The sequence below is a fragment of the Oikopleura dioica genome, chromosome PAR, assembly GCF_907165135.1.
Source record: "Oikopleura dioica chromosome PAR, OKI2018_I68_1.0, whole genome shotgun sequence".
NCBI lineage: Eukaryota > Metazoa > Chordata > Appendicularia > Copelata > Oikopleuridae > Oikopleura > Oikopleura dioica.
Window position 1 is genome coordinate 6,988,503 of NC_137293.1, and position 15,892 is coordinate 7,004,394.

A 15,892-nucleotide genomic window follows, 5' to 3' on the forward strand; every position below is an offset into this window, starting at 1 on the left:
AGCGAGACAAAGGCGGATTATGAAAGGCTCCTCCCGTTGAAGCTGCTGATTCAATAAGAAAGTAAAACTCCCATGGGGACCCAGGTCTTAAATCGATAATAATAGATTTCCAAAATAATGAAAAACTAGAATAGATCAGTAAAATGGTCGTTTTTAAACCAGGGGTAAAAGAAGTGAGAGATATTGAAGAAGACGAGTTCGAATCGGATGACGATTTCGATCTTACAGAGTTCATCCCCCAGGAAAACTTTTTAATCAATAAACAAATGATAAATAAAACAACAGAATTGAAAGTCCACAAAAGTTAACCCGATCCTGGTCGGCTACCGGTCGACTTCCAACCCAAGCAGATGGAGGAAAACTAGCTCCGAGTCTTGACCGACCTCAAACAGTCAACGAGTTCCGAGATCGTCCAGTATCTCGTCGAGAGAGAGCCCAAAAAGCCAAAACAGACCAGATCGTCAACCATGTTGTCGGAAATCCCCTGCACCGCGATCGCGAGCGTCGACTCTCCGTGACAGATCCAACAGATGCCGGAAAAGTGGCGGCGATTCTTCAGCGCTTGAACATTCAGACCAAGGAGTCCCGGCTTGGAGGAAAGGTGAGTCTCTCTTCGTTTTGATTGAAGTGCAGTTTAATTGTCTTAACACGCTCCTGGCGCCTTCTTTTGTATACTAAATTGATTCATTTGTCATTGTACAAATAGTTGCCAAGTTCCCAGAATTCGGATACAGCTCCGATATTCTGGTTGAAAATGGCGAGAAAATTTAGAAAACCCGAAAGGGTCAAAGATAATGCTCAAGAGGAGAAAATCGATTTTCATAAGGTTCGGGCTTGTTCTTCAAAATGACTGTAATTGCTTTTAGATCGAAGACAGTATCTCACTGGATCAACTTCAAGAGATTCACGATTCTTTCGAGCAAGGTGGAGAAGATGTAAGTAAAAATTGATATCAAGGAAAAGATTCTTGGAAGAAATTTCGCATTTTCTTATTCTGAAAGCTTTATTTTGAAAATTTACCGCTTCAAAAAGGGTCTGTCTATTGACGAGTTCAAACGGATGTTCGAGAAGATTTTGGGCATAAACAACGCTGAAAGCCAAATCGAGCGCCTTTTCAAGAAAATCGACACATCAGCAGATGGCTTCATTGACTGGGCAAGTCACAACTCAGAGAAAACTGCTCCTTACAGCTGTTTTAGGACGAGTTTTGCAGTTATATGCAGCTCGAGTACGCGGAAAAAGAAGCGGTGGGCAAGCGAGGCGCTACGATAAAATTCGTCATTCCAGCGAAGCAATCCCATGCTGCGCACAGAGAAGAAATCATTCGCCTCAGAGTCATTGGCGATGGAAACATCATGACGGTCTCCAAAGACGGGCAGATGTTCTGCTGGAAGGCGAAAGACCTGACGATAGATAAATCGATTCGCCTGGGTATCACTGAAGATCGCTCGAAATGCTGGGTCACGGATTGCTCTCTCGTTTCTTCCATGAACAGAATTTTTGCTTTCACTGGCGACCGCGAAATTCTCATCTACGATTCTGTTTCGCTCGAACTCTACTGCAGAATTACCAATTTCGAATCTGTCCCTCTCAGGTAACCCTAACTCTAACCCTAACCTATTGACTAAACCGAATTAAAGAGTGCATTGCTACGCCGTCGAAGGTCAAATCATCATTATTCTCTGCGACGGTCTCGGCTGCATCTCTGTGCTGTCTATCAAGCGTCTGGCAGACACGATCCGCGAGTGGAAGAATAAAACAAACGATGAGATCCCGATCGTCACGCTGAGCGAGGCACTCGGCAGCTCGACGGTTAAATTCTTTCGATGGAAGGCGCACGACGACTGGGTCACAGAGGTAATAATTTATACAATTTTAATCGTCGAGCAGGAAAATGATTAAAATGAACCAGGCAACGAGCGACAGTATAAAAATCAATGAGCTTTGTAAATACGTATTTTGCTTCCACGGTTTCGGTAGTACGAGTCCGACTCCGACCGTGAGGCCGATTATTATCCCAGCGACGGCTCCAGAGCTAGTCATATCGCACCGCTTGGTTTTGTAGAGCTCGCAGAGTTGATCTTTTCGAACTTTAGCGAAAATCCAACCAGCTAGAAATGAAAGAAAGTAGAGCTTTGAAGAGGAATCTTACCCATCCAGAGGATATGTGAGAGAATGCGGATTATATTCTGCATAATGTCGGCTTTAATTAACCCTCGTAGAGCGAGATAAATCAGCGGAATGGCGATGGAAAGGTTGCCGCCAAGCGTTCCAATTAGAATTTTATCGCTCGACTGTAGCATGAAGAATATACTGGCTAAAAGAGCAATCAGAACATTCCGCTCTGTCAGCAGCTTACCTAGGAGAATGCCAAGATTGTAGGTAATAATGCTGCTTTTAGATCCGAAAACAATTTCGTAGGGACAGCAGACAAATAATTGATAGGCAGTAGAAATGTAAAAACCAGTCCAACTTTCGCAGACGAGACTGTAGGTCCAGAATCTCCAGATTTCATACAGCTTCGTGTGCTTTTCCATGACAAGGTAGTCGTAGTGTTTGAAGAAGTTTGTAGCGAGAGAGAGTGTGACGAGAAAAGGGAAGAAAATTGGGTAGCGGATTATTGAGCGGTCCACCGAATTGTACTCGTCATCGAATCGAGCTGAGATTTTTTGATGAAATGGAGGTTTTTTTTTGACTTACGAGGTAGAACGATGCCATGAAAAGCTCTACTGAAAATGCTCGAGTTTCTCAAATCGGCGATATTATGTCTTTCTCTCCAGCTTCGATCAAATCCAAAAACAGAGTCGGACTTTTGCACTGAACTTTTGCTTTGGAAAAACTCTCCCGGCAGTGGCATAACTTCTGAATTTGAACTGTGCAATGCTGGTACGAACTAAAAGGGATTCCACAATCTTTTTTTCTTGCTACTAACCTACCTTAAACGGGGCGTTTTGATATAATTCCGATATCGAGAGGCGTTCTTTCTGAGAACAATTGGCTTTATGTCTCTTCCACTCTTCGTCAAAGCCAAACTCGCTGTCCGATTTGACTTTGATGCATGCCTCGCTGCGGTTCCAAAAATACGAAACTACGAATGGTTGAAACTTGAAAACGTTCTCTCTCTTGTTTTAGGCATGTAGCCGCAGGGCGGATCTGCGATTGCCCTAAGGGCCCATTTCATTATATCATCGCAGCGCCAATTTAATTTATACATTCATTATACAACGATGGCGATAATTAGACTCACTTTGATTAGCTTTTAATGCCTTGGCCGAATTCACTTTATTCTTCATCGACTCTCTTTTTATTTCTCTAGTCTGACTGTCTATCTTCAAAATATATTTTCAACCATCACCCATATTTTCCTTTTTAAAATGTTTATGTAAAGGCGGACTTGTTTTAAAAAAAAGCAACGATTGTGCAGAAAGGCGATGAAATTGACGTCTTGAAATCGGTGAACCTGTTAATGAGCTGCGCTTTGAATTCCGCTGGCCAGATGCATTCAAAATTCAGTCTTTCAGTGATTGTTGCATCTTGAAGAAAAACCGCGGTCGAAATCGATTTGCACTAGAAATTTCTAAAGGGCCTTTTCTCTACTTCGCACTTGGTGATATTCTCGGACAAATAGGCGGAATGAAGAAAGTGACAGTGATGGATAAGGCGCTCAGAGGATCAATTTTAGCGAAAATTGAGATCATTTCCAGTATGCCGCTCCATTACTCCTTATTACATTGACTGTAACTAACTCTTTCTTCTTTTTAGGTAATTTACTCGGAGAACCTCAACGCCATTATCTCCGCTTCTAATGATCAGTCGACTGCTGTTTGCATTTCGCCAATGCCGGACTTTGGTAAAGCCATTTTACGTATTGAATTATACCAAATGTTAGGCGATTACTTTACGTTACGAAACTCGCGACCGACCAGCAGCAAATTTAAACGAGAAGAGAAGCCAGCGCTCAACTTCATTAAAATTCTAAAAGGAGTAAAAGCGATTTCCTTCACTGCTAGGGGCAATCTGCTAGCAACTGGCGGCATTGATCGAGTTATTCGCCTTTGGTCCGTGCCTTCCAAGTCCTTTTCGATTCAAAAACCCTCTAGCTTCTTGAAAGAAATGAGTTTAAAAGTTGCAATTAGAGAATAATCTCGTTAGAAAGCAGTTGAAAACTCTGAATAAGGCCATGCCGCGCCAGTTTCTTACGTTCAAATTGATGGAAAATTGAACAGATTGGTTTCCACCTCTCAAGATCGAGTCATCATGGTGTGGGACGTAGCAGAACAGACGAGGCTGCTGACGTTGAATCCTAAAGCGCACGGGGTTAATGGAGATTTCACTTCAGTTTGCTTCAGGTAAAACGGCACTTCCGACAAGATTTTTGACTTATTCTAGTAATGTGCTCAAAACACTAGTCGTGGCGACAGATGTCGTGAATCTTCTACCCGTAAGACCTACAGTCACTTCAAGAAATATCGATTACTTACAAGGTTTGTTACTCTTTGAATCGATTTATCACCCTGATTTCTTAGGAAAAGTACAACTCAGTCATCAAGTTCCAGTCACGAGCTGCATTTACAATCAAACATTCGCTCAAGTTGTCACCGCCGATGAAGGTATTGTCTATCTTATTTTCATAATTCCAACAATTCTACTCGTAGCTGGATTGGTGCGCGTTTGGGACCTAGAAACAGGCATAAAGACATTCGAGTTCAATATAAAGGTAACAGCGTCTGTGTTTGTTAGATTTATTCTTCGTTGATTTCAGACGCCGATATCTTGTCTCGCATTTGACGATACGCACAGACGTCTGATCATAGGCTGCCGAGATGGAACTGCACGGATTTATAATCACAACAACGGCTCACTTCTCAAGAATCTCAAAGCTCGCAAACATGGCAAAGAAGTCGCCTCTCTTCACATGGTCACCATTGGTCAGTCCGAATACTTCCTGAGCGTTGGGTGGGACAGGCGGATCAATCTGTACCCAGAAATTGACAAAAAGCACGTGATCGACGTAAGACCACTTGGACTTTGGGACGACGATGTCCGAAGAGGGCACAAAGAAGACATAATATCGGCGGCTCTAGTCGGCACCAATTTACTGGCGACGGCGAGTTTTGACGGTGAAATTCTCATTTGGAACATGGTCTCTGGAAAAGTCTTGAATCGAATTCAAAAGGAACAAATTCGCATGTCAATGGGTAGGAGAACTCTTTTTAGAAAGCTATTTATCCTTTTCTTTAGATCCGGAAATAGAGTCTTCAGACGAAGAGAACGGTCCATTTTTCACTTGCCTTGCCAGATACCAAGAAAAGAAAAAGATACTCGTAGCTGGCCACCAAAACGGTTCAATTTTATTCTACAATCTTCTCGGTCCAGTACCGACGCTGATCGCTGCAACACAAGTGGCCAATCATCCCATTTCTCATTTGAGTCTGACAGAAGACGGAGAGCTTTTATTTTGTGGCGACACTAATGGAAACATTTTCATTCTCGATCTGTACGACTTTTCCTTCGAGCTTTCGCACACTCAGGTAGGTTCTCTTCTATGTCTTCAAAGCTCAAGCTCTCAGGTCGCGCCCATCAGCGCTACTTGGAGAGGACATGTCGACTGTGTGACTTTAACTGCTCCCGTTGATCAGCGAGAGATCATCTTGACTTCGTCTCTTGATGCGACTTGCCGAGCGTGGACTTTTGATGGCGAATATGTCGGAACATTTGGTCAGAAAGAAAAGTGGGACTTGATGGAGGAGACTTCTTGGGGCCATCCGTACACGCCTGATGATGTTCTTATGGAAACGACTTTTCCAAGTCTCAAGGTTGAATTAAAAAAAAGAACAATGAAACAACGGATTTAAGAAAATGGAAGGGGGAGATGCTCCACCATCAGCAGGCAACGCGAAGCCTTGGCGAAATCGGGTAAAATACGAGCTCTCGAATGAAGATATGTTCAAAGAAATCCGATCGACGTTGAGCTCTTCCAGCGGGAAAAGATTGAGTCTGCAACGACAGCTCTCTCAAGTGAGGAACAAACACTCTTTCATATTTTCATGCGTTTTTTCTAGCAACCGGTAGACACGAAGAAGGACCCAGCTTCGAATGCATGGCGTTCTCTTAAAATCCATGACATCGGCGAGGAAGACGTCGAAGAGCCAGAGAAGCCCACGAGCATGACTGAAGATCCTTATGCATTAAAAAAGGAGTCGAACCATTCTTATCATGTTCGATTCGAATAATTCTGCCCACTTTATAATGTACAGACCACTTCTATTTTTATAACACAAATAAATTATTTTTTGATACTGAAATTCGGTAAGAGAAAGAGGGAGGAAAATTGCTCCAGGCAGATCATCATTTTCCGGAGATAATTTCCGCAATTTTAAATTTTCGACTGACTTGACAGAAAGAGTGGCAGGTTCTTTCATTTTCAGAGATTAGATGACACAGCTCAGCGGACTTGAACTTTTTATGTTCTTATGGAAACGACTTTTCCTAGCCTCAAGGTTGGAATTTATAGCTAAAACGATGAACCAACAAATTTTAGAAAATGGAAGGCGGAGATGCACCACCATCAGCAGGCAACGCGAAGCCTTGGCGAAATCGGGTAAAATACGAGCTCTCCAACGAAGACATGTTCAAAGAAATCCGATCGACGTTGAGCTCTTCCAGCGGGAAAAGATTGAGTTTGCAACGACAGCTCTCTCAAGTGAGAAACAAACACTCTTTCATATTTTCATGTGTGTTTCTAGCAACCGGTAGACACGAAGAAGGACCCAGCTTCGAATGCATGGCGTTCTCTTAAAATCCATGACATCGGCGAAGAAGACGTCGAAGAGCCAGAGAAGCCCACGAGCATGACTGAAGATCCTTATGCATTAAAAAAAGAGTCGAACCATTCTTACCATGTTCGATTCGAATAATTCTGCCCACTGAAAACTGTACAGACCACTTCTATTTTTATAACACAAATAAATAATTTTTCAATAAAAATGATCCAGAGTTCTTCTTACTGAAATTCGGTAACAGAAAGAGGGAGGAAAATTGCTCCAGGCAGATCATCATTTTCCGGAGATAATTTCCGCAATTTTAAATTTTCGACTGACTTGACAGAAAGAGTGGCAGGTTCTTTCATTTTCAGAGATTAGATGACACAGCTCAGCGGACTTGAACTTTTTATCATTTTTCTTCTTTCATTAATAGCTGGTCTGAGCCTTTTTCTTTGCCTCTATCTTGGACTGACGGAAGCTCTGAGGCCGAAATTCCCAGTCTCCTTTTTAGTGAAAAAGGAAAGTCTGACTTCGAGAATAAGCTCGACGGAAACAGTAACGCCAGTAGCAAAAGTAGAGGACTTTCTATTTTGTAGTCGACGTACGAGTCCACTTTCGACGCGCAGATGCTTTCAAACATGGGGCTCGGAATTTACGATTATCACGCGAAATCTTCGACCGAGAGTTCTAGCACCGACGAGTCTTCTGATTCGACACTTAGCTCAGTTAGGTAAATGGTCGTCTTACTTTCAAAAGCAACAATTCTTTTTAGCTCGATTCCGGTGAGTTATTCTCGATAAAGATTTTTCGGAGAAGCTTCTGTAATAAAGATTTCAATAAAAAGTGAACCCTGTACTTATGATTGTTTGGAAAACGATTACATTATTGACCTTGAGTTATCTTCAAGACATGCAAGCGCCAAAATAAACAAACTTTTCAAGACATCAGGATGCGCAAAGAACAGACCTCGCATAGATTCAAAAGCTGAGAGGAGCATGAGAGGCACTATTCTCTTTTTTCTAATAGGATCTGCGTTTTCTTTCAAGTATCGTTTATCCGAAACAACGGGCAAGTTCGACGATGCAACGAGAATAAGCTTGACTCAGTTCCTCAACGAGAATACTTCTGGGCCAGATTTGCCAGAAAACGGACGATTCACGAGCCAGAGCATCGCAGTTTTGCAAGATTTCCTCCTTGAAAATGGCCGGCTTCCGATAAATGATAAATGGGATTCACTCGCGATCGGAACTCTTCAAAACTATTTGCTCAAGCTCGGATATTACGACATGAAGCCATGTGGAATGTTCGGGACGGGAACTTTGAAATCCTTCAAGCGGTATCTTCGCGACCAGGTCAGACTAATTCGAAATCCCCGCCAATCGTCATATCTAATTTAGGGATTTAACATGCCAATTACTGATGCGATCGACAGGAGCTTCGTTACCGGCCTTAATAATTTTCTCCACCACAGAGCTGGCACTTTGGAGGTTTCAACAACTAACTGGGGAGACGAAACAACAGAAGCCATTCGAAAGTGGCTTCATAAAATCCGCGCAAAGGTAAAAATTGATTATAAGCAGCAAAAACAGTTTTCAGGTTCGTTTTACCGGCGAGTTCTGGGGAGACGAGTGCAAAATCGGCAAATGGGAGTGGAAAACGACCGCTACTCTGCAGCAATATCTCAACGATCACAACCCAGCTAACCTGCAAATAACCAAACGCATGAATACTTCTACTGTGCGAGAGCTTGCCAAATTCTTGAACAACTATCACAACGTATAAATTCGTCTTTTTGATTCAAGTTTTTTTTTATTAGTTTTTTCAAAGATTTTTAAACTTTTTGAAACAGGGACCACGGGCAGTGTTCTTTCTGGATGGATTTCGAGGGTTGAAAGTGTGTGTTTTTTGTCTCACATCCGACTCGGATGATCCGAGAGTAAAAAAATGAACATGTTATTTTTACTGAATTGACATTAACTTGCATGAGAGAAAGAAATACATGAGAAAGCATTTTTAGCGAAAGACGATGCTCTTCCATGATGGAAGACGGTTTTTAAAAACGCGCGAAAGAAAGGGTTTAATCATGTCAATTGTTAATCTCGAATAATTAGCCTAGAAGAGAAGCCCAAAACAAAACTGTTTTTTTGAACAAAAATTAGAGTTAATTTTTCATTCATACTATTTTAAGTAAAATAATTGCTTGTATAAATGAAGCATTACAAGTGTCATAAATGGAGGACTTGAAAACAACTAGTTACTACAAGGTAGTATCGACAAAAATGAAAAAAGTCTACTGTTAGAAAAATTACAAAAAGTAGTCTGGAACTGGCTTCTTCGCCGGGACGCCGCGCACTTCTTGCGGAGCAGCCTCGAAGATTGTGAAGCCTCTTTGAAGCGTCTCGTCCAGTTCCAAAATTGCCGCTACGTTTCCACATCTAAAATGAACGGTTTACCATCTTCAAGTTCCTGATTTCTCAATAGTACCTGTAACAATAGTTCGGCGCCGACCAAACGGTTAAAACAGTCTCATCGAAGTGCCATTTGTATCCCTCCATTACAAGCTGATGCGCGCGGCAAATCAGATCAATATTATTTGTGCGATTGAATTCACTGAAAGAATCCGCGATAAAAGAAACCCCTCATCCTCATTTAATTTACCGAACGACATCAGAGCCGAACAAGAAGCCAGCTCCTCTGGGACTAACGCCCCATCCAGTGGTGTCTTCTGGATCGGACCAGAGGAGGTCGCACATTGGGCCGTCGTGGGGAACTTCTTGCTGAACGATTTTATAAGCATCAAATGAGTTTTGAAAGCAGTTACTTTTCTGTCGATAGTTCTGATCTGGTCGAGACTGGAAATCGAAGGACTCAAGCCTCCGTGGACGCAGAGAATCTTGTTGTCAATTACTAAAACATGCAATATTGAAAAATGAGGAACAAGATGTTTCATCTACCTGCAGAGAGACTGAGGTAGTCAAACACTTCTGTGCAATATCTCCAGACGGTGATGGATCCGTACTTTCTGAGACATTCATCGTAGAATCCATAGACCTACTCGATAAAAATGGACTCGAATCAAGCTGGCTGTACCTGGGTAATCTGTCTGGACTCGTGGTTTCCTCTGATGAGAGTGATTCGATCGGGATATCGAACCTTGGAAAATATAAAATGAAGAAACAAAGAACTTTTTACCTTGAGAGCTAGAAGCAGCAGAAAAGTTTCGACAGAGTAGAAGCCTCGGTCGACGAAATCGCCAAGGAATAAATAATTTGTTTCTGGCACATCTCCTCCCACCTAGAATTCGTTAGTTTGGAGCAATGGGTGTTTTCGAACCTTGAAGAGTTCCTTTAAATCGTAGAACTGTCCGTGAATATCTCCGCAAACAGTAACTGGGGCATCGACTCGCTGGACGTTTGATTCTTCAACAAGAATTTCCCGAGCCATGGCGCAAAGCTGCTTTACTTCCGACTCCTTGAATTGGTGAAAACGAGAATCATGGAAAATTTCGTACCTTGATTATTTCGCATCTTCGGAGCTGTTCGATTTGACGGTCCAAATCCGACGTGGTAGACATTTTCTGACCACAAAATCTGAAAGAATCCTTCGTAAATTAGTCAAATCGAATGAATCGTATCGATGCCGTTTACCAGTAAATTTCACTACTCGACTATCAAACAAGAAAGTCCCAAGGGTCACTAGATTATTGAAAATTGCCCTCCAAAAATGGAAAAATTAAAGTTAAGTGAACACATAAGTTGAAAAGAATGAAAGAAAAAAGCAGCGCGGGAGTATTCAGGACAATCGAATGATCCTTGAATTAAGGAAATACAGTAACTTTGGGTACAGCTGGATCGATAGTTTCAAATCGGGATAGAAATCGGGAAAACATGGGGCGACATAATAATAGTGCTAAATAGTGGGCAAGTCATAGAAAACGGGTTGTGTCAGGCTTCAAAGGAGCGCCTGATTTGGAGCAGTAGAATTGTCAGCGCGGGGGCATGTAGCCGCTTCTCGTCCACGAATACGGGTTGTGGCCGCCAGGCTTTATTGACTAAAATAGGCTTTAGCTTATTTGATAGCAAGGAATAGAACTTACATTGAAATGAGGCTTGTAGGGTTTGTGATAAGCAGGGGCCGGTGCAGTGGCTGGAGGAGCACTGTGCAACTCTGCTCGGTTTATTTTCTGCGTTACTTTTATCGTTTTTCCGTGGATTTCAGTCATATCAAATACGTCGGCAGTTTTTCGTTGCTCCACAGAAGCAAACTGAAAAGAACTGTAATCAAATGCATGGTTGATCGAAGAGGAACCTGAATATAAGCGCAGCCCTTGGAAACTCTGGTGAATCGGTCGCGTAAAATAGTCACTCTTAGGATGGTGCCACAAACTTGGAAATGCTCCTTCAACTCTGGCTCTGTTGTGGCGACGTCGAGACCGGAGACGAAGATTGTTCTCTTGTCCTGATCAGACGAGTCAAGCGCGGCATTTATCTCCATCGTCGGAACGATTGGCTTAAAATAATAGACAGATGGTCTTTGTTGTTGATTATTACCGTGGGTGTCATTTCCTGAGGAAGCGTGGTCTTCTGAAGTTGCTTGATTTTCTGGGCTTCGTCGGTGAGCTCCGAAGTCTTGAGCAACTTGCTCGACTCATCGTCGGAGTCGTCGGGGTGAATAACAAGAGCTTCTTCGTTCTCTTCCTCGACTTTCTTTTTCGTTTTGGTCTTCAGCGCAGCGGTCGAACCTGAAGCTCAAAAATGAAGAGCAATCATCAATAAAAGAGGGCGATTACGTAAGACGGCTCTAGAATGTTTCAAGTCCGCACCTTTTTTGCCCTCCAATGTGACGACGAATTTAGGGGATGAAGCTCGCTTCGATTTGTCCGTGCCGCCGTTCTTCGTGACAAACACACGGGAATCAGCTTTTTTTCACGACTAAAAGACGAAAAATCAAAATGTAAATGAAGAAAACAACCGTACTTTTAATAGGCTCTCGCCCTTCATCCTTGGTCTTGCTTCGTCGCTTATCGCCAGTTTTTTCGATCGTTCTCGTCACGACCTTAGTTTCGCCAGGCTTTGATACTGTGATCGAGCGTGTGATACCGCTACAGTTACAGTAGTTCAAATATTTAGACTTTTTTGAATAAGTACCTGAGCTTCTTCTTCGAGGTGCCAGAAGATTCATTGATTGCACGAATAATTAAATTACTAGTTGGCTTCGCCGACTTTTCGGTTTTGTCGCCTTCCGAAGGTCGTTCTTTGACTTCCTCTCTCTTCACGACAATCGAGCTCTTGACGCCCTTTTCTCGCGCTCTCTCCCGAGCTTTGGAACGTTTTTCTTCTTCTTCGAGTTCTTTTCGTCGGTCGGATTTTTTGTCCTTTTTGCTGCGCGACCGCGAACGAGATCGCGATCTTCTCCGGTCTTTTTTTGATTTTTTGTCTTGAGAATACAATTTCATTAAAACTTTTCACTTTACAATTTACCTTTGCTCTTTTTCTCCTTGCGATCGCGGCTACGACTTCGGCTTCTTCTCGAACGAGAATCGGATCTTGAGCGAGAGCGTCTTTTTGTCTTCTTGCTTCTTGACTTGCTCCTGGATCTCGATCTGCTTCTGGATCTGCTCTCTTTTTTCTTGCGCTGAGGCGACCAAGATGGCATTCCATTTCGCGCTGGCGATTTCGACGCTGCTCTTTCTTTCTTTTTCGACTTGACGGACTTTTCTGGCGTTGGGCTTCGTTTCTTGGAAGATTTTTTCGACTCTTTTGGCTCTGGAGTGGGCGATTTCGGCTTTGATTTGCTTTTGCTCGTTTTTTCTTCTTCTTCGTCTTCGCTGAAGTCGTCGAGCTCCTTGTCTTCCAATTTTTCGCTTTTCTTTTTGTCCCTGAATCATTTTCTAACATAAACCCTCTTTGCTTATTGCTCACATTAACTCCCGGCCCTTCTTCGCATCTTTTAGTCGATCTAAAACGCCAAAAAGCCAGGTACAAAATCTGTCCGTCGCATCGCCGAGAAATAGCTCTAATTCCTTTTTCATGTCTGCGCGGCCTCGTCGGTTCGCGACCATCACGAGTACATAGTCTGGCAGTTCATCGTCTACATACGCGCCTAGCTCTGTTAACTTCGTCTAAACCACCGATTTGAAACTGTTGAAAAGAAAGATGCACGGTACCTTGATTGCAAGACGAACTTTGTGCGAAATTTCCGCACTGGCTTGCATCGTACGACTTCAATCTAAAGCACCAAAATCAAACCACCAATCTTTTATTTTCCTTTTGAACTTCATTTATTAATTATTAAAACTAAAACAGTCAAGACTTGATCTTGCGATGCTCCCTTCTCTGCCGCCTTTTTTCTTCTCGATGATCAGGGTGGTTCAAATTGTTGTCTTTATGATTGTTCGTCCAGTTTCCCAGCGATTTATAACTAAAAACCATCAAATGACAAGAACACGAAGAGACGAAACCTATAATAATCCATCGGGTACACATCTTGCTGCCACTGAGCTTCCTGAAGCGCTACTGCAGCTTCGAACGGCGTCAGTAACGGCTTCTCAAATCCAAGTCCCCAATCAATCGACAATCTTGGACAAGCAATTTGAATCCAACAGTCGATGTCCTCAAACAACGCCAGTTTGTCCGGGAATATTTCCGCCATCAGGATCGTAAAGTGCTCCTTCCCCTGCTTTTCAATAAGCCGAATGACATTTTCTAGGATTTTCGGATTTCCTTGTCGTCCCAGCGTCGAAAGAATTATTCCAAAACTCTTGGCATTTTTCGCTAGCTCAATTTGCCCGCGCCGATTGTTTTTCATTAGCTCGTGGTCATAATTCTCCCGGGTGAATTTTTGATCGTATGGGTCGTATCTGTACGCTTGAACAGTTGGGTTGGCGATCATGCCAGCTTCCAGGTGAAATCGACCGTCGCCAAGATAGATCAGAGCTTCGCAATCACCCACGGACGGCGCGGTACAGCTTCGAATTCAATTTATTGGGGAAGAAAGTATATAATTGCTTACCCAAGTACCTCACCGGGACTGAGGGGCTGATTGTGCTGTAGAACGATTTCATATTCAGCTAGTTCCTGCGCACTGGTCTGTAACGTCGCAACGAACTGAATCGTACTGATTAGCGCGATCTTTGTACCGGCCTTGAAGTTTGCTCGAATCGAGCTGATAAAGTGCGCCCTGTCGATTTCGATGTCGACGAAGATGTAGAGCGTTTGGATCGTCGTTTTGTTTATTGGCACCAGACAGGAGTGACTAAAAAGTAATGAAAAACTCTGTCACTGCAGCCTCCTTACCCGTAGTGAACAAGCAAAGAGCAGCCCAACAACCGCGGCGAAATATCGTCAATACAACAGGCTCCGTACGTCACATTGCCCATGATAATGCAAATACATCCGGTGAACTTTTCAAGCAACTCAGCAATCGTTGTGGAAAAGAGCAACAAGCCCTCAGGAAATTGAAGGGCAACTCGCTTTTGATCCTCGGTTTTCAAAGACTGGATTTTGAATATGGTTTTGTGGATCTCTACCAGGATATTGACAATCATTTCTTTTACAATAAAGAGGCTGGAGAATGAAATTTATTATTCTGACAATTTTTATCCGTAACAAAATTGTAATTCTTCGGCAAAGTGGCTGCAATCGCATCGTTCAACGACTTATTCAATAAAATCTCCTCTGGAATCGCATTTGCCCCGAGCCTCCGCGGCGCGGCAACTTTTTTCACTATTTTCTTACAGCAGTTCTTTTCTCCTCCCTTTTCATTTACTCCCTCGCACGTCATTCTTAGTTACCGTCTTTTAAAAAGAGCCGAGCACTTGTGTTTTTGTATCAAAAATATATATGTTTACGATAGTACAAACAATATGACAGATGGACGACATTTTCCATGCAGGATTTTTGTCTTTCTTTTGAATGAAAAATAGAAACTTGGAATTCAAGAACGAATGAAGGAACATTGCTTAGATGAGATTTTGAAGTTGATGGATTATGAAAACAGTAACGAATAAAAAAAAGGAAAAAATATCAAAAGCAGTAACTGAAATTGAAGATACTTGGTTTGGTTTATTTAAATATATTTTTTCGAATTGTACTCATCGAATTTTTATTTTGAGATAGATTTTTTGTTCGCATTGCCATTCAAAGAAAAAGCTAGAAACAGGTTGAAACATCACTTTTTTACGAGTTCGGTTGGGGCCAGAAGGAAAGGGCCTTATCCTAGGGAGGGGCACTCGGCCGTAGCAAGGTTTCGAGGCATCACCATACCGCCTTGTTTACCGCTAGAATCAGAATGATAAAAATTTAGGTGGAAGAGAGGGGAGCTTACGCTTCTTGGTTGAGATAATGCAGCACCATTTCTACTTGAGCGCTTGGGATTCCACTAAGGCCAGCCAAAAATGTGTAAATGTCAGCAAATCTACAAATCGACAGCTGTTTCTACCGTAAAAAGGAACTGCTTACCTTTGGTACTCGATTCTTTCGGCATATCCTGGAGGATCGTTGCTCAACAGTTGGCAAATAAGCTTCAGGGCTTCCGAAATTTGCTAAAAGAAGCCATAACTAAAGAGAAAGTCGAGAAGAGTTCTTACTTGACCAATGTGAAGACAGGCGACGCCGGTGAAGTTGTCGAATTTGAGAACATCACCAAAACTGCCAGTTATGCAGAACTCGGCAAGCTGCTCTTTTGGGAGTCCCAAATCAACTATAAAAATAATGAAATGGATTCAAAAGAGACGTTTGCTTACCCCACTTCTGCTCGAGATCCTTCTTTGATACTTCTTGCTCCTGGCCTTTGTACTGTTGGACGAGGACTTCGAGGTTGCCCATTGTGATTCCGTCCGAGCTGAAGGGCTCCAGTCGTCGCTTGACGGGAAGAGTATCGCCAGAAGAAAGCGCCGAGAAGTACGCGGCGGACCTAAAAGAGACGATTAATGGGAAAGATACGTTTCTTGTTAGTCTTCCTTGATTTTATTGTTTTAATTGACGTACCATTGAATAATGTCCTTGGGCTGTGTTCTGATAGCAGCCTTGGTGTACTGCTTTAGGAGCTCGGGCAGCTCAGCTGGAATGTTGATTTGCTGTGCACAGTAGATGGTATCTTCCAAAGGCATTTTCTAAAGAACTCAAGCG

The 15,892-nt window shown here is 42.7% G+C and overlaps 6 protein-coding genes across 6 annotated transcripts; 2 read left to right on the plus strand and 4 right to left on the minus strand.

Annotated features, from left to right (window-relative positions):
- The first annotated feature begins 111 nt into the window (after window positions 1-111).
- On the plus strand, window positions 112-6,972 carry LOC145701549 (WD repeat-containing protein 64-like). The gene is made up of 20 exons (XM_081778762.1): window positions 112-247; window positions 310-601; window positions 867-935; window positions 1,033-1,158; window positions 1,200-1,594; window positions 1,641-1,857; window positions 3,763-3,850; window positions 3,890-4,090; window positions 4,175-4,349; window positions 4,390-4,484; window positions 4,527-4,610; window positions 4,656-4,717; window positions 4,763-5,198; window positions 5,242-5,531; window positions 5,571-5,816; window positions 5,857-6,018; window positions 6,063-6,218; window positions 6,465-6,500; window positions 6,542-6,703; window positions 6,747-6,972. Exons 1-20 carry the CDS (start codon window positions 144-146, stop codon window positions 6,915-6,917), a joined length of 3,567 nt encoding a protein of 1,188 aa, XP_081634888.1. The 5' UTR covers window positions 112-143; the 3' UTR covers window positions 6,918-6,972.
- Window positions 6,973-7,748: 776 nt separating this feature from the next.
- Window positions 7,749-8,553, plus strand: LOC145705902 (uncharacterized). The gene is made up of 3 exons (XM_081783400.1): window positions 7,749-8,116; window positions 8,162-8,323; window positions 8,361-8,553. The coding sequence occupies exons 1-3, from the start codon at window positions 7,760-7,762 to the stop codon at window positions 8,544-8,546; spliced, it is 705 nt and encodes a 234-aa protein (XP_081639526.1). The 5' UTR covers window positions 7,749-7,759; the 3' UTR covers window positions 8,547-8,553.
- Window positions 8,554-8,945: 392 nt separating this feature from the next.
- Window positions 8,946-10,363, minus strand: LOC145705900 (serine/threonine-protein phosphatase 4 catalytic subunit). The gene is made up of 9 exons (XM_081783399.1): window positions 10,276-10,363; window positions 10,098-10,235; window positions 9,957-10,058; window positions 9,855-9,917; window positions 9,719-9,815; window positions 9,586-9,671; window positions 9,423-9,541; window positions 9,249-9,374; window positions 8,946-9,199 (listed from the first exon to the last, which is right to left on the minus strand). Exons 1-9 carry the CDS (start codon window positions 10,336-10,338, stop codon window positions 9,070-9,072), a joined length of 924 nt encoding a protein of 307 aa, XP_081639525.1. The 5' UTR covers window positions 10,339-10,363; the 3' UTR covers window positions 8,946-9,069.
- A 34-nt stretch (window positions 10,364-10,397) lies between these two features.
- Window positions 10,398-13,035, minus strand: LOC145705927 (uncharacterized). The gene is given in 11 exon segments (XM_081783430.1): window positions 10,398-10,815; window positions 10,861-11,028; window positions 11,073-11,273; window positions 11,315-11,505; window positions 11,587-11,690; window positions 11,692-11,695; window positions 11,741-11,865; window positions 11,912-12,200; window positions 12,245-12,642; window positions 12,686-12,885; window positions 12,931-13,035. Coding segments are annotated over 11 exon segments (1,794 nt in total). The 5' UTR covers window positions 12,979-13,035; the 3' UTR covers window positions 10,398-10,749.
- Window positions 13,020-14,399, minus strand: LOC145705912 (2-(3-amino-3-carboxypropyl)histidine synthase subunit 1-like). The gene is made up of 4 exons (XM_081783412.1): window positions 14,060-14,399; window positions 13,776-14,018; window positions 13,225-13,731; window positions 13,020-13,184 (listed from the first exon to the last, which is right to left on the minus strand). The coding sequence occupies exons 1-4, from the start codon at window positions 14,308-14,310 to the stop codon at window positions 13,070-13,072; spliced, it is 1,116 nt and encodes a 371-aa protein (XP_081639538.1). The 5' UTR covers window positions 14,311-14,399; the 3' UTR covers window positions 13,020-13,069.
- Window positions 14,400-14,610: 211 nt separating this feature from the next.
- On the minus strand, window positions 14,611-15,880 carry LOC145705917 (ropporin-1-like protein). Its single transcript, XM_081783418.1, has 6 exons — window positions 15,752-15,880; window positions 15,508-15,677; window positions 15,352-15,464; window positions 15,224-15,306; window positions 15,090-15,179; window positions 14,611-15,042 (listed from the first exon to the last, which is right to left on the minus strand). Exons 1-6 carry the CDS (start codon window positions 15,871-15,873, stop codon window positions 14,976-14,978), a joined length of 645 nt encoding a protein of 214 aa, XP_081639544.1. The 5' UTR covers window positions 15,874-15,880; the 3' UTR covers window positions 14,611-14,975.
- Window positions 15,881-15,892: the final 12 nt, after the last annotated feature.